The following is a 22,759-nucleotide window of genomic DNA, read 5'->3' as shown; positions in this document are numbered from 1 at the left end:
TCGACATTGTAATAAGTGGGAGTTACCAAGAGGATCAGTTACATACAAATACTGAAGAGTGACAAGTTACAAATATCTCAAAATTTTAAAGGGTAAATTTGTCAGAGGTATCATATTCCCTCAGAATGAACCTTCTGATTCTCTACATTACCATTTTTTTTAGGTATTTTATTGACTATCTTGTCATATATACGTAAATTAAGCTTACGTTTATTTTGATAAGTGCTAACAAATCTTTATCCTTTTTTTTTTTTAAATTGTGGAACTCTTACCGGTGTCACATAGAAAATTTAATAACAGAAACATAGGTGTTTTAATCCCCAAGTGAGAGGTACGGCATGGATGACTCAAGTTAATCCAAGCTGTTAAATTAAGAATAAATAAAAGACCTATTAACTAAATGCAGTGTGTGGAAATCTGGTGGATCCTAATTTGAGCAAGTTGTGTAAAAAACAAACCAGTTTTTAAGACCCCTATGGAACACTAAACATGAACTGGGTGTCAGATAATATTAAGAAATTACTATTTTTATTAGGGGTAATTTGGTATTGTGAAGATATATATTTAAAAGTTCTTAACTACTAGAGAAATAGATACTGAAGATTTATTGGTGAAATTAAATAATATTTGGGATTTGCTTTAAAGTACGCCAGGAAAAAAAAAATGATGGTGGTGGGGAACAGATGAAACTAGAAAGGCAAAATGGCAATAACATTTGAAGCTAGGTGATAGATACATGGAGAACTTATCGACTCTACTTTCGCGTATGCTTAAAAAATTTCAAAATAAAAAGTAAAGAAACAGAAAAAGAATTAAGCTAAATATATCAATGAAACAGAAAGAAACAAAGTAGCTATAGAACATGCCAAATGGGAAATTTCAACACTCATATTTTCTTTGACCATAGGACTTAATATTTTTCGGTTTCCTCCTATATTAAAATTACACATTTCTTTCAACAAAACTAATTTTCAAATAGGTTGTTTATATCATACTGCATGTTTTTCAAAGTACCATTTAAATTAGTTATGTTTTAAGAAGCAGGTCTTTTACATGAGAATACAAAAAACGTTTCTTTTAGGATGTAAAAGTTATAACCGTACTGAAATATAAATGTAAAAGTAGATTTCAAAGTCACTGAATGATCACTCTTGAGGAATATTCTCTGTCACTGCTCTACTCTATTGAAATGAAGCTAATTTTTAATATTATAGTTCTTTTTAATCAAGGCAGAAAAGTCACAATTCCCATAGTGAGTGACCAGAACGGTAAAATTACACAACGGATATGAAAGAATCCTGTGATTTCTTATGTATGTAAAATTAACTAAAAATGTTAATGTAGCAGTTTTATTTTTGGCAGATAGTGCTCTTTTTCTTAAAATAAGAAAATTATAATCTTGCTTTCCTGTATCACCTTTTCAAGAGTAAATTATGGCTGAAAATCCTAGATTAATAATATTTTCTGATATAAACCTTGAGATTTGAGGCTTTTAAATCTTTATTTTTTTTATTAATATTACATTTTAAAAACCTTAGAATAAATTTAGATTTATTCTAAAACTTGAACATTTCAATCTGTGTTAGGAAAACTATAGTCATAATCAATTCTCCTCAAAATAAATGTTTTACTAAGTAGTAATGAAATACCGTCTTCAATTCTAGCTACACATTTTGAAAGCCACTTGTAAAATGGAACTGGTTGAGGTAAATATGATGATGAATAAACCAGACACGACACCTAAGGTCTAACTGAAGGAACTGGGAAAGTGTATTCTAAACAAGAGAGAAGTAAGGAGAGATACTTTCTAACGCTTGTAAGGAACAAGAATTAGATTTACTCTAAATGTCATGTAAAAGACATTACACTTAGTCTAAATGTATAGATGTTTACAGAACAGAATTAAGATAGTAATAGAAATTACTGGACGAGAAGATCTTTGTGCGTGTGAGAAAGTTACTTTGATACTTAAAAATGAGGGTTTTGGACAAGATAATATCTAAAGCTCTTTCTGCTCTAACATTCATTATTTTTTTAAATCACCAAGTTTTTTGTCCTCTAATTAAATATAAATCTAGAGAATCAATACATTCATTCCAAGCCTCTCTTATAAAAACACACTAAAATGTAAACAAAAAAATTATGTTCAGTGGTAATACCTATCTTAGTTATTACAATGTGCTACTAGTCTACAAATCTGGGCACTAGTACTCTTAAAAAAAACACTCAAATGATATTCTTGTGACTCTTGCTAAAATGATCTATGGCTGTGACTAAAAGCTTCCCCTTTAAGGCTATCGATCTGCTTGCTAATGGATTGAGTAATTTTTTAAGCTCCAATTTCTACATGCCAATCAAATACCAATTTTAGAAATCGAGAATGTAGCTCTTTTAAATAAATTACTTTCTTGGGGAAAATACATAGAAGTTTAGTATACAAAGAAAGGAAGGGAGCAGAAAGATGTCAATATTAACACTGTCAAACAGCACCATATCAGGAACGATTCATTTGTGAAGGACAGACAACTGAGGAACAGCATACGTAAAATACCTTATATATAATAGGTACATCCTTATTTTATATACAAGAATTTGGTATGTCATCAGACCATGGGATTAACAGATATAGGTATGTTCAACATGTGTTTTACATGTTCCTAAAAAAGACAATCTGTAGATATGTATTTATAACTAAAATGTTTCATTTTTCATTCATTTTTATTTTTTTATATGCCAATCAAATTTTATGCCTCCAGAAGATATCAACTCATAAATAGTGGAAGATGGTAGGGCTTTTAGAAATAGTATGCTATATGTTGCACTTTAACTTGCAAATGTAACAGAATGAAAATAAGCAATTACAAATAAAGAAATTTGCCTTGAAATAGGTATAATATACTTGTATTTATGTATGCTACCCAGCTAAATACTACTTAAATGCAAAATCTATGGTTACATCATTCACATTCATATATCTTTCTTCATTTGTTGCTAAATTTTTTTTGTAATGAAATACAGCTGTTTAATGGGAGTGAAAAGGAACAAATTCGAGGAAACAATGAAATAACAATAGTATTACAAAGGAACACCTGTTGGTCATTCTCAGCAGGGACATTTCCCTGCAGTCTTTCCACCACTGAGCACTCTGCAAGTCTAGAAGCCCCTTCTCGGGGTCCAGGTGTCTCCTTAACATGCCCAGACCTCTAAAATGATAGAAATAACAATGTTTGGCTGAAAAAAAAAAAATCACATTTAAAATCCTCTATTTTATCTACCCATTAAAGTACCAATTCAAAGGTAAAATGGTGTTAAACCAAAGTCTAAAATGAAACTTTATGAGCGTATAAAGAAATCTAGATTGGTGCTTCCAGTCAAGATGGTGGAGTAGGTAAACGCTGTGCTCACCTCCTCCCACGACCATATCAAAATTACAACTACACTACAGAAAAACCATCATTGAGAACCACATGAAGTCTAGTTGAACAGAAGTCCTATAACTAAAGATTTACAAAAGTAGTCACATCAAAACCGGTAGGAGGGGCAGAGGTGTGAAACTGGCTGATCCTACAACCATGTATGGTGGTTAAAAATCAGGAGTGATATCTCAGCTGTGGAGGTCCCCCCTGAGCAGCGAGGGGTCCCAGGCTTCCCAACCAGGGTTCCAGTGCTGGGAAGAGAAGTCCCCATAACTTCTGGCTGTGAAAACTAGAGGAGATTGGGGTTGAGCAAGACAGAAGGCAGCTGGAGTCCTAGGCGTTTCTCTTACAGGGCCTGTGCATGGACTTACTGACAGACTTGCTCTGAGTTCCAGCACTGGGCCAGCAGCTCAAAAGGCACCAGGGACATAAGGGGAGGAACTGTACTGTCTAGCTTCAGGGCTTTCTTTCTACCAGACAGAATTGCTGGCAGGTGCCAACTGTTCTTTGTTGAGCCCTCCCTACTCCTGGTGTGCAGACTCAGGCTGTTCTCATAGCCGAGTCACCCCACACCCTAGTGATTCACTGAGACCCCACTCCACCCAAGCTGCTTCCAGTGGCTTTTCCATACAAACAGCCTGTCTTGGCTCATGCTTCAGACTTTCCTAAAATCTTTCAATGGTTGACAAACCCCAAACGAGCAGCATCTGGCCTCGGTATGCCCTGTACCTCCTGCTAAGTAGCCCCAAACCCAGCACTAGCCTCAGTTCCCAGATGAGCCTCTCCCATGCACCTCTAAGCCCAGTACAAGTGGCAACCACGTGCAGATCACTTTGTAACTCATACCAACTGGGCCAAAGCAGGGCACAGGCAGTGGATGATCTTGGCCTACACCAGAGCCCCTCCCAAGAGGTCCCAGAACAAATATAACCAGTGGCCAGCTTCAGACCACACCAGAGCACCACCCAACCACCTCCACAAATGACATACCCGAAAGGCAGACTGGGCAGGCACCAGAGCCCCACTAAACAGAATCCTGCTCCATAGGACCAGCCCCTGCACAACAGCTCCTCCACTGTAGTTACAGAAGGTCTTCACAACCAATCAACCTGAGGGTCAATCGTTCCCACTGATGTGCCAACCAAGTTGAGCAACCAAGGCTCAATTCCAACAGGAGGGTACACACAATCGACAGAAGGGACACACCTGCAGTACCCAGCTCAGGTGACCAGGAAGACTGTGCTACTGGGCCCCAAAGGAGAGCTACAACATAACGCCACTCTACCAAGCCTGGGAGACATAGCAGCTCTACTTAATACATAGAAACAAACACAGGGAAGCAGCCAAAATGAGGAGAGAAATAAGTATGTCCCAAATAAAAGAACAAATCTCCAGAAAAAGAACTAAACAAAATGGAGACAAGCAATCTACCAGCTGCCGAGTTCAAAACATTGGTTATAAAGATGCTCAATAATCTCAGGGAGAACTTCAACAAAGAGTTATGAAACATAAAAATGGAGATAGAAAACAAAAAAAGAACCAGTAAGAAATGAAGACTACAGTAACTGAATTGAATAATACATTAGAGGGAATCAATAGCAAATTAGATGAAGCAGCAATCTGGAAGACAAAAGTAGCAGAAAACACCCAATCAGAGAAGAAGAAAAAAAATCCAAAAAATGAGGATAGTTTAAGGGGTTTCTGGAACAACATCAAGCATCATAGGGGTACCAGAAGGAGAAGAGAACAAGGAATTGAAAACCTATTTTTAAGAAATAATGATGGAAAACTTCCCTAACCTAGTGAAGGAAATAGACATATAAGCCCAGGGAGCACAGAGAGCCCCAAACAAGATGAACCCAAAAAGGTCCACGCCAAGACACATCATATTAAAATGCTAAAGATTTAAGACAGAATCTCAAAAGCAGCAAGAGAAAAGCACTTTATTACCTACAAGGGAGTTCCCATAAGATTGTCAGCTGATTTCTCAACAGAAACTTTGCATGCCAGAAAGTACTGGCATGAAATATTCAAAGTGATGAAAAGCAAGGACCTACAATTAAGATTACTCTACCCAGCAAAACTATCGTTTAGAATGGAAAGACAGATAAAGAGCTTCCCAGACAAGAAAAAGCTAAAGGAGTTCATCACCACCAAACCAGTATTACAAGAAATATTAAAGGGACTTCTTTAAGAAGGAAAAAAAGGATATAAAATATGAAAAATGGCAGTAACTACATATATATCAACAATTACTTTAAATGTAAATGCATTAAATGCTCCAATCAAAAGACATTGGGTGGCTGCATGGATAAGAAAACAAGACCCTTACGTATGCTCCCTACAAGAGACTCACTTCAGATCAAAAGACACACAGACTGAAAGTAAAAGGGGTGGAAAAGATACTTCATGAAATAAAAAATAAAAAAGCTGAGGTAGCAATACATATAACAGACAAAATAAACTTTAAAACAAAGGCTATAACAAGAAAAAAAGGACCCAGCAATTCCACTTCTGGGTATGTATCCAAAGAAACCAAACCACTAATTTGAAAAGACATATGCATCCATGTGTTTACTGCAGCTTTATTTATAATAGCCAAGATATGGAAGCAACTTAAATATCCATCAATAGATGAATGGATAAAGAAGTGGCACATATACTCAATTAGCCATAAAAAAGAATGAAATCTTGCTATCTGTAACAACATGGATGGACCTAGAGGGTATTACGCTAAGTAAAATAAGTCTGACAGGGAACGAGAAATACCGAATGATTTCACTTACACGTGGAATTTAAAAAACAAAATAAATGGACAAAAAAAAGAGAAACAAACTCATAGATACAGAGAACATTTTCATGATTGTCAGATGGGAGAGGGCTGGGGGATGGGTGAAAAAGGGAAAGGGATGAAGAAATACAAATTGGTTGTTACAAATAGGCATGGGGAAGTACAGCATAGGGTATATAGTAATATTGCAATAACTACGTATGATGTTAGATGGGTACTAGATTTATTGGGGTGATTACTTCATAAGTTATATAAATATCTAATCACTGTTGTACACCTGAGACTAATATAATAGTGTATGTCAACTGTAGTTGAAAAATAAAAAAAAAAATTATTAAAAAAAATAAAATTGGCCATACAAAAAGTATATAAAGACATTTAAAGAATTTTGGCAACAATGGATGGTTTTCTACTAGCAGTCTCTTAAGAAGGCCCAACAATCTACCCTTTAAAGGAAACTTATGATAATGCCATCTTGAACAGCTGACCATTTTTTAGCCTTTACAGGCACTTTATCCTATATAGGAAGATAAATACCTGCACCATTATTGAGTGCCTAACTATGCAGCAGGCATGTGCTAAGCACTGTACGTAAGAATCGTGGTTTCTGATTCTCATCTTCATAGACACCATGTATGCTACATCTCTTTTTCCTTGCAAAGTTTTAAATTTCTACATGCCAACCAAATACCAATTTTAGAAATAATGAGTGTAGCTATTTTAAATAAATTATATTCTTGGGGAGAGATATGGAAGTTTAGTACCCATTTTTCAGATTAGGAATAAAATGGATTAATTTTATGGTTTGAATTAGATGCATGCATGTCCAATGTGTTAAGCAAAGAGTTTTAGCATTACTGTCCTACAATTATCATTTGATGGTACTCACATCCTATAACATGATACTTCAAGTAATCAGTATGTTATATATAAAAAGGCTTTCTAGAAATTTATAAAGGAACGTTTTACAATAGTGGAGAAATGGGTTAAGAGCATGAGTTTTGGTTTCAGACACACACACAAGTTTCAGCCCTAGCACTATTATATTGATGGTGACCAGTATGAGGTGAACATATTCGTGACCTTGGGGAAATTATTTAGCATCTTGGAGCGTCATCTCTAAAATATAATTAAAATTTTCATCTATTAAAGAGTTGTGAGGATTAAATGAGAAAATGCTTTAGTGCAAAGTTCCTAGCACAGGTCCTAGTCTTAGTATTATTGTTTGTTTTTGTTACTTAGTTATCATTACATAATATAAGCACACTGGAAGATTCAAGATACCAAAAATAAGGGTTGGCGAGATGAAGCAATTCCTCATAATGGAGTTTTTCTCTAATTTGGCTTTGTCTATTATAACTATTTAGGATTATAAAGGAAAGTAAGAGAAAAAACAGGCACGTAATCGAGATGAATTGGGAAATTATTAAATATAAGAAAAAATATAAAAACCTAACTAGCTGAATGTTAACTAAATGCTACACATTGCACTCTTTACCATTTTTTGTGTAATAAATGAAAAACTCAACTTGTACAAGTGTGAGTAAAAATGATTTAGTATTTTCCACCCAAACTATTACTGCCACGTACCTAACATCCACTAAAGAATACTCAAACTACTTAGGTACCATGAAATATATCTAAGCAATACTACATATGAATTACAATTTCATTATGCCCCCCCGAGCAGCACTGTCCAGCTTTATCTATTCACATGAACAAATATGTATATTAGTGGACGAACTGTTCTGAAGAAGAGGTTTCTTTGTTCTGTCATCTTCCATTTGCTGCCTCCTCTTTCCCCACACCTAGATTTGGAACACCGACAGTGGCCATAGATCTGCTATCATTACCATAAGCACAGAGAAGAAACCCATGCCAGAAGAGTGCTAGCAGAGTTGGCAATAGTCACAGAAAGTTCTGGCCATGTAGTAATCAGGAAAGAGAGAGTGAAGGAGAAGTAATCCAGGAAACAGGTGAGAAACAACTGTTAAGTGAACCCCTAGTTTCAGTGGAAATAACACACAGCTATCCTTAAAATCTCTACAGGCTGACTGGACCTTCAGTACAGTAGCACTGGTCATAGAAAACACATTTATTTACAAAGGCATGCAGATGGATTAGTAGGTATAAAAAAGGGAATAGCAGAAACATGACAATAGAGCAAACGAGTAAGAAACACAAAATTAATATCAGAATAGCTGAAACAAACTGAAATTATAATTATACTTTTAAAGAATAAAGGCTACTAATTCAATACATAAATATAACAAGAACACACTTCATAAAATTCTTATGGGATTCATCTTTTTTACAAAAGTACTATGAAAACCCCTCGTGTCAAAATCAAATACAGAAATTCCCTTTTGGAGTACTCTTAGTAACATTCCCCTCACCGCAAACTACAAAAGGAGACTAAGTTACATTTCAAAAATTCTCCAAAAAATGTGAGATTACAAGTGCTTCTCTATCTTGGGTCTACAAAGTCACTAATTTAGGTCTATAACAAAATAGAGTCTTTAAACTATATGCTAAAGTTAACAACTGGAAACTGTTTAACATTACGAAAAACAGGGAAAAATAAAAGAGCACAAAAGTTTGAGTACATTGGTGATCTGGCACGATTAACTTCAAGATGAGACATGGAAAAAAGTACTTTTCCCCCTAAAATCATATTTCCAAAATCAGAACTTCTGTAAGTGCAATGTGACAGGAGGACTTACCTGTGGGACCACATTCTGTACGTATGACGGTGGATGCTGCTGCTTTTGCTGAACAGCACTTTCTATTGCTACTTTAGCTACAGTGCTTGGATCGGCTCCCGCTGGCACGGCAACCATTGTTGCACTACAGCCAGCATTGTTGGGGTCACTGATTGTAACAATTCTAACGCCTACTTTATTTGGAATTCCTGTGGCTGTTTCCCTGTCATTATCCTCTGCTGGCCTCTTTACAGTTTTGCATTCTGCTGTGCCATTTGTAGACCGAACGTCAGATGATAGGGCAGGAGAATGGGACACTCTTGATCCTGAGTGGGGAACTGCTATGATTTGATGCCCCTGTATAACAGAGGTTGTAGAATGTGGTGAGACAACTACACTTGGGCGTTGCTGAGGCACATCTGAATTCAAACTTGAAGCTAGAGGTCCATTAGGCAAATCAGTACCACTAAATTGCTGGGTTGCCACATTTGAAGCCTCCTGTATACTGCTCACAGATGGTGAACCACCCAAAGTTAATATAGGTCCATTAGAAATTCTTTCTAGTTGATCACCTTTGGCAGTATCTTGCTGAGTGGCATCTAGAGTCCCCTGTGGTTCCACTGGAGATATCTCACCGTTTCCTACATGATTGGAAGTTTTGTGATTTGGAATGTTTTTGCTTAAATGAGAACCATCTCCTTTATCAAAATCGCAGATTCCATTAACTAGAGGTTTTCTCAAATCATTTTTGATATCCTGCATGTCCATTTGTTCCAAGTTCTGTTTTCCAGATGCTCCATTCTCACTTAATTCTAACGATGGCCCATTACTGATTAGTGAGCACTGATTAGCCTCACTTTGAATTTTCCCTGAGTTTGAAGGAGGTAGACTTGAGTCACTGTACTTTCTCCCATTTAAAAGACTTCCCACCTGCATTTCATTTTCCTTTGTATCCCCATTGCTGGTGTTCGTGGTACCTCGTCGGCAGGACGGGTTCTCCATGACTTCAATTTTACGTTCATGAACATGTAAACCTGTTGCTTCTTTTGCTTCCTCCTCCTTTTGGCAAATTATTTTATCACCTTTGAATGGGGGAGTAGCAGTAGTACAAGATGATTGTCCAGCTGGAGATGCTTGAGTGGCTGGAAGCGTTTGCACCTGAAGTCCAACTCCTGCCTGGGTCCCGCTCATGGTAATTCCTGCTGGAGCAATGAGCTGAGTTGCATTTCCCTGACTCACAGTTGCAGTTGCAAAACTTGTATTTGGCACAACTGTTATGGTTACCTGGTTGCCAGAAGTCCCTTGAAAAATGGTTGCTGGGCTATTTGAGATCAGTGGGCCTGGCAATATTTGTAAGTTCGAGATGGGCACGGTTTGCACTCCCCCTGTGGGTGGCATTGCACTTTGGACCAACTGAACATTTTGCTGCCCAACCAATAGCTGCTGCGCTGGAGTTTGCCCCTGCACTCCAAAACCTGCTGCTTGGTTGTTGGCCACCTGGTACACCACCTGAGGGCTAGGAGCTCTTGCATTATTAGGGGGAGGAATCTGTGGAGCTGGTAGAATCAGCTTACCCCCTGGAGTTGAAGGACCACGCTTTGGAAGCAGCAACTGTTTTATCAGACTCGACTCACCAGAAGCAGGCTGACCAACACCAGCATTTGTTTGTTGTGGTTGAACTTGCATCTGTACTTGTGGCTGCTGAACTTGTACTTGTACCTGTTGTGGTGGGGGTGCTGGTGAATGCTGCTGCTGTTGCTGCCTTTTCACAGATAGCATTTGACTGACAGTAGGAGGTGGTCCCTGTGATTGAGGGGTGGAAGATGACATGGCAGTAGGGACTTGGTTATTAGAAGCTGGGACAGGTGACGGTGAGGAAGATGGAGTTATGTTTGGTTGTCCAGTTAGCTGAACTGTCTGACCAGCTGGAAGAGCTGCTGGATTAGCAAGAACAATTTGGTGAATGGCTGGTGCGTAAGTTTGACCTTGTTGAGCTGGCTGGCTTACAATCACTACACTTTGTTGGGTTGGCTGCTGTGGTTGTTGAATAGGTTGTTGTACCACCGTTGATGACCCTTGCTGAGAAGGGAGAGGTTTTGGTGCAATGTTCTGAAACCCTACCCTTGAGGGTTGTGGACTTGGGACACCAGCTATGGTAACCATTTGTCCTGTAGCTACCTGAAAATTCTGTACTGAAGTTGCTGAGACAATATTGGATGCAGAAGTTGTTACATACTGTGGGGGTGCTATGATAACAGTGTCTTGTGGCTGGCTACCAGCTGATGTCTGTTGAGATGAAGTTTGCACAGGCTGGGGTGATGTGGTGATTAACTGTTGACCCTGTGAAACTGTAGAAGTACATGCTGGTATGCTCTGTACTCTGCCAAATATATGACTCTGTGGGACAGCTTGTTGAATTACCGTAACAGGAGTGCCAGAAGGTATCTGTCCCGGTACCACTGTGTGTAATGGAGACTGTTGTGGAATTACAGATGGATGGTGAAGCAATGTCTGGGAATTGACAACTGTAACAGGTTGTGGCCCTGTACTATGATTCTGAACCACAGAACTCTGTGCAGCTCCTCCTCCCACAGCAATACTAACAGGAACTGCTGTCTGGGGTACAGAATTCTGGATTACTGTAGCCTTAACGACTTCACAAGGAATTGGAGCTTTATTCTGAATGACAGTCACCGGAGCATTTTGCTGCTGGTGGGTATGAACTGAAGGATTTGGTGGAATTCTTGAAACAGTCTGTGCCACAGTATGAACACCTTGTACTGGAAAAGACATTTGTGTTGCAGTCAAATTTGAAGATTGGTTGGTAACAGGAGTCCTCTGAAAATGGTTTCCTACAGTTTGTGGTCCATGAGGGATTCCTGAAAATATAAGGGAAAAGTCAAAATTCACAATGAAATGACTGGAAAGCTGCATATAGGAATTAATTTACTTAATACAAGAGAAAATAGTTTTAAGAAATTCATATCTAACAAACTTTGTATCATATGATTAAATAACAAAACAAGCAAAAAAATGCTACTGGAAAAACGAGAAAAAGTTATACTTTTTAAATGTATATAATTTTATTATTAACTTGGTAATACTTAAAACAATAAAAATTAATACCTGCGGGAGAAGGACTTGGAGACACATCAGGAACAGAATCAACACGAACGACAGGAGTAGAGACTGGTTGCTGCTGATAGTACATCTGAATAGGAAGTGGTATAGCCCTCCGTTTTACTCCTACTACATGAATATGCGCCTGCCCGTTGTTACTGGAATCCTCCACTCTCTTCACTGTATGATTTGGAAAGACCGTTCTGTAAAGTACACACACACTCAGTTTGGATAACTAGCACACTAGGAAAAAACACTAACTTCTAACATCGTTTACATGAACAGCAGCAGTATATTCACTGCTACTTATGTATGAACCAGTGTGATTCATACAGTTATATTCTGCAAGGGTGGGAAGCAAAGAAAGAAATACAAAGATCAATTCTCCAATTTTTAAAATCATTAACACTCCTGGGTTTTAAACAATTCTATTGCACATATAATTAACAAAAGGGCTACTACACCTAGGCAATGCCTATTTTATGAACTTTGAAAAATGTCAAAGAACCTGGATATTTGAAGAGAGCATTAGTTATAGACTATTATTCAAGATTGAAAAGGGCAAAAGTCATGTCTTTAACATACAAAAGTAGGTAGGAAAAAAAGGTAAACTTAATTTCTTCCTTCTCTTTCTTTGATAAACCTCTAAATGTTCAAACACGAACACCAGATGTGAGGTCCAAAATTTCCTTGTATTTAAACTTCTACTATACTGCAACCTAACCATATAAAATTTCAAGTAGTGGAGATGTCCGAAACTAAATAGTATTTTCTCAAGAACAAGAGGTGTAAGTCATGTAAATTAATTTTATTTAAAGTTAAGAACTATGTATCCTACCTAAGACATTTATAAAATCCAGTTGATGTTAGGATTCCACCACGAGCTAATTTACTGCAAGTTGAGAGGTACTCAGAATACATTTCTGCTCGAGAGACAGAACAATCTGGATTTACTTCGAAATGAGCATTTAGCCTAAAAGAGAAGAAAAATAAATGTCATTATGCAATATACTATAGGAAAGTCTATATTTAAGCACGCTAAAACCATTTGAAGGCACTGTATTAAAACTAATAATTACGCCTATTAGTCAAATTTCACTGCTTCATGGTATTAGCAAAAATACAAGCTAGGTTTTAGACAGACTAAATCAAATAAAGAGATCAAACAGAGATTAAAATAAGTACTCAATCCTACTTATTTTAGTATAAAAAAATCATTAACAACAACATAAAAATTGTGTTCACATCCCAGCAAGAGCAGGGTTGGTCTGCTGGCAACAAATATTCTACAACAAATAGTTTTATTCAGTGAATATCTACTCAGGTTCCTGTCTTGTAATAATAAAATATAACAGAAGTTCCCAATTATGAGCTATTGGAGATGTGGAAAATGGAGGAAAACTGAACTAAAGTAAAACTTTTGTTGGCTCTTGAATCAATTCCTTTGGGAAAAAACTTAAGCTTTCCACTACTCCCTAAGACAATGCTACTTCGCATGCTGCACACTCCCATTCCGCACTTCAGACTTCTATTCTTAATCCTATACAAACTAATTCAAACTTTAGTTTGTCATTTTCATAAAGTGACTTCTATCTATAAGTTAGGATTGGAGGCCTAGTTATCCTTATAGGACTTTCTGGGATTCACTGTATACATAACAATCCAACTTAGAGTTGTTTCTTTATAAACTGCATGAAATAATAATTATAATAAACTAATTGTGAAACGAATCTCTCCTCCCCTAGAACTGGCGTAAGTGAGCAACTGCGATTTAGAAGACCAAATCTATTCCTAGCACACACACATTTTACAGTGGATGCGGTACATACATTTTCCAACTTTTATAATCCTTTGAGCACCGAGTTTTCAAAACTTCTTTTGATACAAAAAACTTTTTCTGGTTCAGTGTTGAAGAAAAACATTTCCAAATATTATTGGAAGAGATTTATCAAGTATAAAGGGTCAAAGTGTAACAATATAGTACGTAAGGGATAAGCAAATAATTAGAGATATTTAAAACTATAAATCTGATTTAAGCAAAGTGGGAAAGTCTAGAAAAAACTGTCATAGGAACAAAGATATGAAAGCACCAAAAACATGGAACACAGAGTGACAGAGGCATAGAATGGGAGACAAATAATGTTAAGAGAATAGGAGAAAAGGAATCAAAGAAAGAAAGTTTTAAAAGTAATACATCATTGGAAAGTGATCTTATACTTCAATCTGTTAATCTTCTAAAGAATTTAAGTTGAAATTCATAAATAACATAGAGGCAACCTCCAAGACAAAATGAAATCGAACTAACCCTATATTATTTTTTTTCAGAAAGTGGCTGAGATATAACTACTCAGTCTTTTCAAGAAAATATTATTTTCAAGTTGCTTATTTCAATATAGACAAACTGGCTAGTTTATCATTTGATTAGTTTCCCCTCACTACTCACAAACAGGAAAAATTAACTAGCAACGAATAAGAAGTTTTGCTTCTGATGAAAAAGAAGGGACATTTAACAATAAAACCTGGTTTTATTTTCTTAAAATCAGTCCAATTTAGTTTTAATGAAACATTAAGAAAAGTAAATTCTATAATCTGACAAACCTTATTTTCTACAAAGTCAAAGATAACTTTTTAACACAAATTTTACCCTGAACAGAAATTAGGCAGTGTACTTTAATGAAATTCTATTCAAAGACTATTTTAATTCTGAAGATTCAGATATTTTTCTTTCAAATTATTCTAAAATACAGGTGAAGTGGTTTTACATTGTTGTTTCTTTGTATAAATGATATTCTATTCTAACTAAATAGAAATACAGAATAAAACATTCTGGATGACTGTTGTAACACGTTTCCTTTTCTCTTTTGCTTTATTCTTCCCAAGGATAAAGCCTTAATAGAAATAAACCACTTACCACTGACAAGCAAACTTCTCACTATCTATTTCCACTATTCCTGGAGGTGGAGCAACATGCTGTGCTACAACTGCTCTGGAAGCTAAAGAAAAAAATATATTAGCTACATCATTTTAGAAAATTTAGTCACTATATAGATGCTATATTTAGTTCATGGATACTGAACCAATTAATACTCACAATGAATACCTTTTAAAAAGGTATATAAACATAATGAAAATATACAAATTTGAGAAAGAAACTTATAGTGGAACACATATTATACCAGGCACTGTCTTACATGAACTATTTTTTTTAACCTCATAATCATTCAAGTAATAACAATACATGGATTATATCGCTAATGTGAACTCTATTTTTCCCATGGGTCAGACACTGGGTTAAATACTTTACATACATTGTCTTTCTTAATTCCTTGGTAATATGGGTACGGATATGGAATCTGAGACACAAAGTGATTAAAACAACTAGCCCAAGGTCACACAGCTCAACATACCAGCAAATAAGCACCTCTCATTTTAGTTATAGAAGCTGACTATATCACCAATAACTTCACTTCTGAATTTAAAATATAAATATAAGTAGAATGTATAAAATTTCTGGGATCGGATGAACAAAAAGCTGAAATGCTATGCTATATACAAAGGAACTAATAAAAACATGAAAAATATAATATAAACTTATGATGTTATAAATAAGAATCTTACATATTTTTATAGTTAAAATTTTAAATTATATTATTTCACCACTGAATCAGCATAATTTTATAGTTTCTAAACTTATAAATGTACCCACTTTTTTCAGGTGACATTTTTAACAAAACTTCTCAGAACCCTCAAACAGAACAAATGCATTTCTAAATTATTGGAACTAGCAGAAATCCACAGCACAGTCAAATCTGCAAATGAGCTGAAGCAATTCTAACCTTTTGTTTGATTAGGTCCCAGGCTTTAATTGGGATAACAGCTAACAGCAGTCACTTAATGAACATTTACTCTGCATCAAGCCATTTACTTTATTTGTTTTGATCTTATATATAGGTCTAAATTTAATTATCCCCATTTTGCAGATGAAAAAAAGCTCAGAGATTAAGTTCACAAAGGAACATATAATGGAGAGCGGAGCTGGTATAGCTGGAAAGCCGTCATTCAGGAGTGCTGAATTTGAATCCAGGTCTGTCACGGGTCAGAGGCCATACTGTGATATGCTGCTTCTTAACAGAACATAATTAAAACCAAAATTATTTCCCAGTGCAACCCCAGCTTCTCTTTTCTTCTCCTCCTAACTTGATAACACTAGTATAGAAAATACCTTTCTAGGGCCTGAACCTATGTAGAAACCTTTCCTTTTCTTCATCAATTGTACTACAAGAGTATATCCTACTCAGACTGAAATCTCCTGAATCAATTAACAGTCAATTGCACGAAACATTAAAAAATTATGTTGAGATTATGAGAAACTTTACAAACATTAAGAAGAATGATGCAGCCACAATTAAGACTATAAACCGAAAACATATAATTAGTATAAAAGTGGCTACAAATTGAGAAGTATTTTCCTCAGGATACCCAAAGACCTTCCAAAGGATACAAAGGCACTTATACTTTAAAAGGAATCAGTTTCCAGATACTCAACTTTTATATATTTCCTTTCTAAAACTGTTTTGCCCGAGCACATCACCTACTGTTTCATAACTGTTCTTATCCCAGTTTGGAACAGAAAGTCTTAACTTTCACCTATCCTTAATAGCATTGCAGGATTATGGTTAAATATGACTCTGGAGCCAAAGAGGCCGGCTCTAGAGTTTCTCATCACTCAGCACTAGCTGTGTAACTATGGGCAAGTTACTTAATCTCTCTGTCTATAGGATGGGGAAAAGTAATAGTACATTAACATCATAGCTCAGGAGGATTAGAAGAGTTTATATGAGCCACTTAAAACAATGCCTGGCATATCGTAAGCACTACATAAATGTTCACGGCTATTATTATTATTACTACTACTACTATTATTTAAAAACCTCTGGAACACCAACGGGAGAATTAGAAACATTAGTGTCTCCAAAGTTTCCTTTGACCAAGGGCTTCCTGTCTATCCCAGTGTTTTATATATTATAATTAGAGGCAACATCGGATATTAGAAATTGGGTATTTTCGCCCTTTGATGTGTTCCGAATTTAGGTATATTATAGAGTGATGACAATTTTTGCTAATGTCCTTCCCTTAGCCAACCCTCAAACTACTATCAAAGAGTGCATTACTTCTGAAGTAGAATCTTGTGTCAGTAAAACACAGGGACTATTTTAAAGAAATACTGAAGGTGGTGGCATCTTAGTTTATTCAGATGACAATCTCATGGCAACTTTAACTATCACAGAATTCTGAAGTAAAGACGGGGGAAAGATACACTTTCTTCGATTGAGAAATACTTTTTCTGAGTAACAGAAAGTAAGGCTGATTAAGCAAGATACTTTTGATAATAAAGACTACCTTTATCAGGTAGGTTATATGCCAGACATTTTCCATTATCGAATGAGGCCAAACTGCAGTGCCAAATCAAGATTTTGACAAAAATTATGTATTCAAAACACATGATAAAAGTACTTTATCAAAAAACACTGTATTGGTCTTGAAATGAACAATATTTCAATTTTCCTAACCCAGTGGTCTTCTACTGACCTGCAGCATCACCGTCTCATGGGAACTTGTTAGAAATGAAAATTCTCAGCTCCACCTAAATCAAAAACTCAGGGCACTGGAGCCTAGAAATCAGTGCTAAAGCCCACCAGGTGATTCTGATGCACGCAAAAGTTGTTAACACACTGTGCTAACACTTCTTGAATATATTAGGTTAAACACGATGTATTTAAGTAAAAGTAACAAGTATAATTTACAGTCATATCTTGTTAATATCTTTTTGATATATTTTTCAATAAACAAAAATAAATGTTTCTAATGACTAGGCAGCAAATACTTTTGTGAGTCAAGTATTGTTAATTCTTTGGTCTCAACAAAATCATAGAAGAACTAAAGTTGTCAGAAGATCCTAATTTTAATAATTTTTTTGATAATTCTGGAGAATTTCAAAGAATTGTTAAGTTCTATCTTCAGCTATTTATTGGCATGAACTAGGTTTCCAACTTACATCTATAAAAAAGAAAAACAGAGATACAATTGATACTGAAACTCATTTTCATTCTAGCAATAAACAATATTCATTCAGAGACACAGTGGACTCATACTTTCCAGAGAAGTAGGGAAAAAAATCTTGTCTACCTCATTACTTCCAATTTTACTTTTAATTTAATAGTTATTTATAAAAATTTATAATATATTTACTTTTGTTTGATGTACTATATATTACTAAAACTGGTAACAGTAAAATACAATTTTAAACAGTTTTATAAAGTAATAGGAAATTGAAAAAAATTAAATTAAAATGTCTACATTTATAGCTGAGAAGTATTGGTAGGGTGATGGATATGAATTCAAGGAGAAAGAGGGATATCATAAAATTTCTGATATGAAGCGTTTATGTATTTTTTAAAATGGATGATGGTATCAAGATTAAACCAGATATAAAAAGTGTTTCACTCTTATTTTAAAATGTTAATTATATATACATAAAAAACATATTATTTGCAACTATTTAAATTATTATGAAGAAATTTAGATGCTAATTAAAAAATGGGTGAAAGATTAGGTAAGTTTTCATAGTGATAAGAAGAACTGAGGAAAAATTTGAAGATGACCATTCCCTGAGAAAGCAGTATTAAACAAACTATTGGGAGGAAAAGCCAAAGTATAAATGGTAACATAATCAAATAATTAAAAAGCTATCATTCATAATGAGCAAATAATGAAATGCTCATCAGATCAAAAATGAACTTTTTTTGTTAGGTCCTTAGAGACCTATTCCCTCTTCTATCAATGAATTACTACATATTTGAGTGAGCCACACAAATTCTCAATATTTAATTTTGTCCATTTGTGAAATGAAGACCAAATCTTACGTTGGCAGTGAGTTCATCTGTTAAGGTCACAGGTCAGTGCCAAGGCAAAAAATAGTAGCTTTCATCAAAAATACCCTTGAATATTCTTCAAATGGCCCATTATAATTCAGTGTATCACTGATAATTTCTTAACTCCTCTTGTTGGACAGAGTTTCTCTATGGCCCTCAATTAGTTTTTCAGTTTCTTTTTTGAGGATAAGAACATACCTCTACCACTCACTTAACTGGTAATATGAACCGTTTCATTTCTTTTTCAAGGTTGAGAAACCACTAATATTCTGATCACTGATTCCCCAATATGCACTGGCTGTTTAACATCTGTTGCCTGTGGGTGAAAGCTCATTGGGTAGGTTAGCAGTGAAAACTATCAATTTTTTCCTGCCTTCGATTATTTGTCCAGTTCTGTTAGTTTAATTCAAGTAAGTTAAATGCATGTAGGACGTAACAATACCATATACTTGAGAAGGACATAATGGAAGTCAACGAAACATGTGATATATTACAAACTTTCCATAGAGTATAAAATGTTGATTCTATGAGTGAGAGTAGAAGAGAGTTTGGGACTATGATTAAATGAAAGGAGAACAACGTAGCTGGAGAGATATGAAGCTAGTCTGAACAGAATCATAAGCACTGGCAATTGAAGAGGCCATGTTCTTTAGGAAGACTGAATAAGATGTGGTGAGTATATAGATGTGGTAGTTAAAGACTAAGGATAATGAGATTTTTGTTTTAAAGGTAATGTGGGAGCTTGAGAGAGATCTGAATGTATTTCTAGGCTGAAAGGAAGAAGCAGGTGAAGAAAGAGAGGTTTAAAACACAGGAATGAGAAAATGGGAAAGACGGATATTCAAAGCACTGATTCAAAAGAAGCTAACATCTCTTCCTGAGACAAGGGGAAGTTGAAGGAGAATGAAGTTCAGATGACAATAATTTTGTAAGTGAAGGATTAACAAGTTGAAGAAATTCATACCACATAGCTTCCATATTATCTGCAAAGTAAGAGGTAAGATCAACTGAGTAAACGAGTATACTCCACTAAAAAAAAAGTACAAGGAAAGAGAAATGTCTTGGGAACAGTGAGAGGTGGGAGAACAGGTGAGGTAAAAGATGGATTGTTTTTGTTAGGACAAATGAAGGTGGAGAAAGTATTCTACAAAAAGGCTGAGATTGCTAAAATATAAAAATAATGACTCAGTCAGGAGAAAGAAGTCCAAGGACTGAAGAGAGTGCTGGTTATTAGACAGACCCGAGTTCTGATTAAAGATATTTGAGTTAAACAGAATTGTTCCAAAGGACTCTACGAAGGGTGCAAAGTGGCTTATATATGTGCTTATGTATGTATGCACACGTAACTGATCCTAGGCTCTGATTCTGTGGTGTTTGGTCCAAGATTCAGAAGAATAATTAGGGAGGTATTATACTTATGTATTCTGATGACCACCTGAGGAAATGATAACATAATATATGATTGACCTATTCCTGGTACATCAATTTCCAATGACCAAAATCACAAATAAGAAGCCCATGTGGGGCACTTCTTATTGCTCTCCCAGTTGTGAATCTAATTCCTCACACTCCTCTATATCCTGCTCAACTTCATTTCTCTATTATACTATAATTCCTCTGTGCTCTCCTTGATCCTGCTGCTCTGGAATGTATAATATCTAAGAAATTAAAGTAAAATACTCAAGTTTTCCTTTAGCCTACTCTACTATAAAATACCAGTTCCCTATAGTACATATTTAAGTTTATCCTTAGCATTAAATTTTACATACCAATAACCACACTGAAAAAGAATATATAAAAACACTAACCTGGGGCAGATGCTACATGGATCTGCGTTTGAACTTGCTCTACAGCTTGTGTCCTAATTTCAGATAAAACTTGATGACTAGAACTTGGATGTTCGACGAGTTTTACTGCAGCTAGTGCATCAGGCCCAAACATCTGAATATCCATAGAAACCAGACACACTAACATGTCTAAAATAAATTAAAAACCAAGTTATCAATCAATAGTATTATAAAACAATCACTCACTTAAAACACACGCTGTACAGAATACTACGTCTCAAATGGTAGTCTATGAATCACTGTACATCAGAATTATCTCTGGATCTTTTAAAAAAGATTTTTAGGTTCAATCTCTGAAGACTGATTTAGTAGCTCTGGAATGGGGGTTAGGTATCTTTATTTTTAAAAAGCTTTCCATACTGACATGGAAAGTGACATCTTAATTTCTCAATAATAATTTTATTTAGTCCAAATCTTTATTGACTCTAATTTTAGAATTTATCTGAAAGAAATCACTTGAATCACCGAATGTTAACATGATATGCTCCACTATGGAGTTGAGTTTACTGATTTTAAGGATAGTACCACTACTAGAAACCTCTAGGAACAAAAGGAAGCTTGTTTTACTTAGTTTTAGTTGCTTAATAGTAGCCGCTGACCATCTGAAACAGAAAGACCTATTCTCCAGAAAGTCAGGTATAGCAGTTTTGATTTCAAATTTCATATATAGTAATAAAGAGAAGGAACAGGAATTACTAACAGTGACATACATCCTGGTCTCTATATGATAGAAGTTTCTTGCTCATCTAAAATAGGCAAAAAGAATAATACAAACAAATGCGTGTGAAAGGGTAATGACTCCTCAAAATAAACAGTAAACCCCAACTATCAATTGTGATTTTGTATAGCACCACATTATGTATTATTTTCTTAATAAAGAAAATAACTTAAATGTTTCTTTGGTTTTTAGTCTTACCTATGCTCTTTTCTACTTTTGCAATTTTTGTACAAGCTACATCTCCCATTTCTGTGAGCATATATAGCACCTCAAGTGTTGAGATTACAAGCAGCACATCAGGTAAAGTGAGATGACAAATGATCTCTCTGTATGAGTCCTGATCAACATATTCACAAATCAAAACACCATTATCTTCTGCTTTGCAAAGATTTCCCAAAATTTCCATGCCTAAAAAACACATACAAAAACAAATATTTGTTTTTTTAACAGATGATAAAAAGTCTGTGCACTTTAGACAGGGAGAAACTTAAATGAACACTTACCCCTCATTTTCAAAAATCTATCTCTTGACATTAGGCATTTTGTAACAGTATGAAACATCAGATGAGTAGTTTTGAAATCAACAGGGTCCAATAAAAGCTGGAAAAAGAAAGGACACTATTACTGAGATAGGCTTCTTCCAGTGCTGTATATTTTACATTTAATAAAAATAAACAGAATAATGTAGTATAACTTTTAAAAATGTAATTACTGTGAGCATAGCCATTAACAAATTTGAAGCAACATTTCAAATATTTATTTTCTTCCACAAAAGTATGTGATACTTCTATAATCATTTTATAATTATTCTGTAAATATGGCAAATATAATAATGCCATATCCTAAAATTTTAAAGTAAATATTGTCACTAACTATAAAAACTGTTTTAGGTTACTGTCACATGCTTACCTCAGCTGCAATATTTCCTAATGTGTCAAGGCCTAATTGCCTTAGAGAAATAAAATGACTATGTGCAGAAAGTAATAGGAAACGAAGACAGGTACGATTAGCTGCCAAGAGCTTAACATTGCCCTCCTCAAAAGAAAGATTTCGCAAAATCACTGCAATCTGAAGTACCCGTTGTCCTTCAATATCATTAATGCCCAGCTTTCGAGGTGGATGAAATAAAGATTCCCAAATCCATTCTCCTGATGTACCTTCTACAACAGAAAAAATATATTTTACTTATTAATATTTATGATTATTGATAGTTCAAAGTTATTTAAAACTTTT

The 22,759-nt window shown here is 35.3% G+C and overlaps 1 protein-coding gene across 1 annotated transcript in view; it reads right to left on the bottom strand.

The window, feature by feature from the left end:
- The window catches only part of ARID2 (AT-rich interaction domain 2), a 153,277-nt gene that overhangs the window by 36,800 nt on the left and 93,718 nt on the right, over window positions 1-22,759 (bottom strand). The window contains exons 8-15 of the mRNA XM_033116328.1: window positions 22,436-22,686; window positions 22,030-22,126; window positions 21,725-21,934; window positions 20,770-20,937; window positions 14,941-15,022; window positions 12,868-13,002; window positions 12,036-12,232; window positions 8,931-11,788 (exon numbers count right to left, since the gene is read on the bottom strand). Coding sequence (XP_032972219.1) covers window positions 8,931-11,788; window positions 12,036-12,232; window positions 12,868-13,002; window positions 14,941-15,022; window positions 20,770-20,937; window positions 21,725-21,934; window positions 22,030-22,126; window positions 22,436-22,686 — 3,998 coding nt within the window. The remainder of the gene's footprint in view (window positions 1-8,930; window positions 11,789-12,035; window positions 12,233-12,867; window positions 13,003-14,940; window positions 15,023-20,769; window positions 20,938-21,724; window positions 21,935-22,029; window positions 22,127-22,435; window positions 22,687-22,759) is intronic.

This window comes from Rhinolophus ferrumequinum, chromosome 10 (assembly GCF_004115265.2).
Source record: "Rhinolophus ferrumequinum isolate MPI-CBG mRhiFer1 chromosome 10, mRhiFer1_v1.p, whole genome shotgun sequence".
NCBI classification, from domain to species: domain Eukaryota; kingdom Metazoa; phylum Chordata; class Mammalia; order Chiroptera; family Rhinolophidae; genus Rhinolophus; species Rhinolophus ferrumequinum.
The sequence above is the reverse complement of the archived record's forward strand: the minus strand, read 5'-3'. Positions and strand labels throughout refer to the sequence as shown.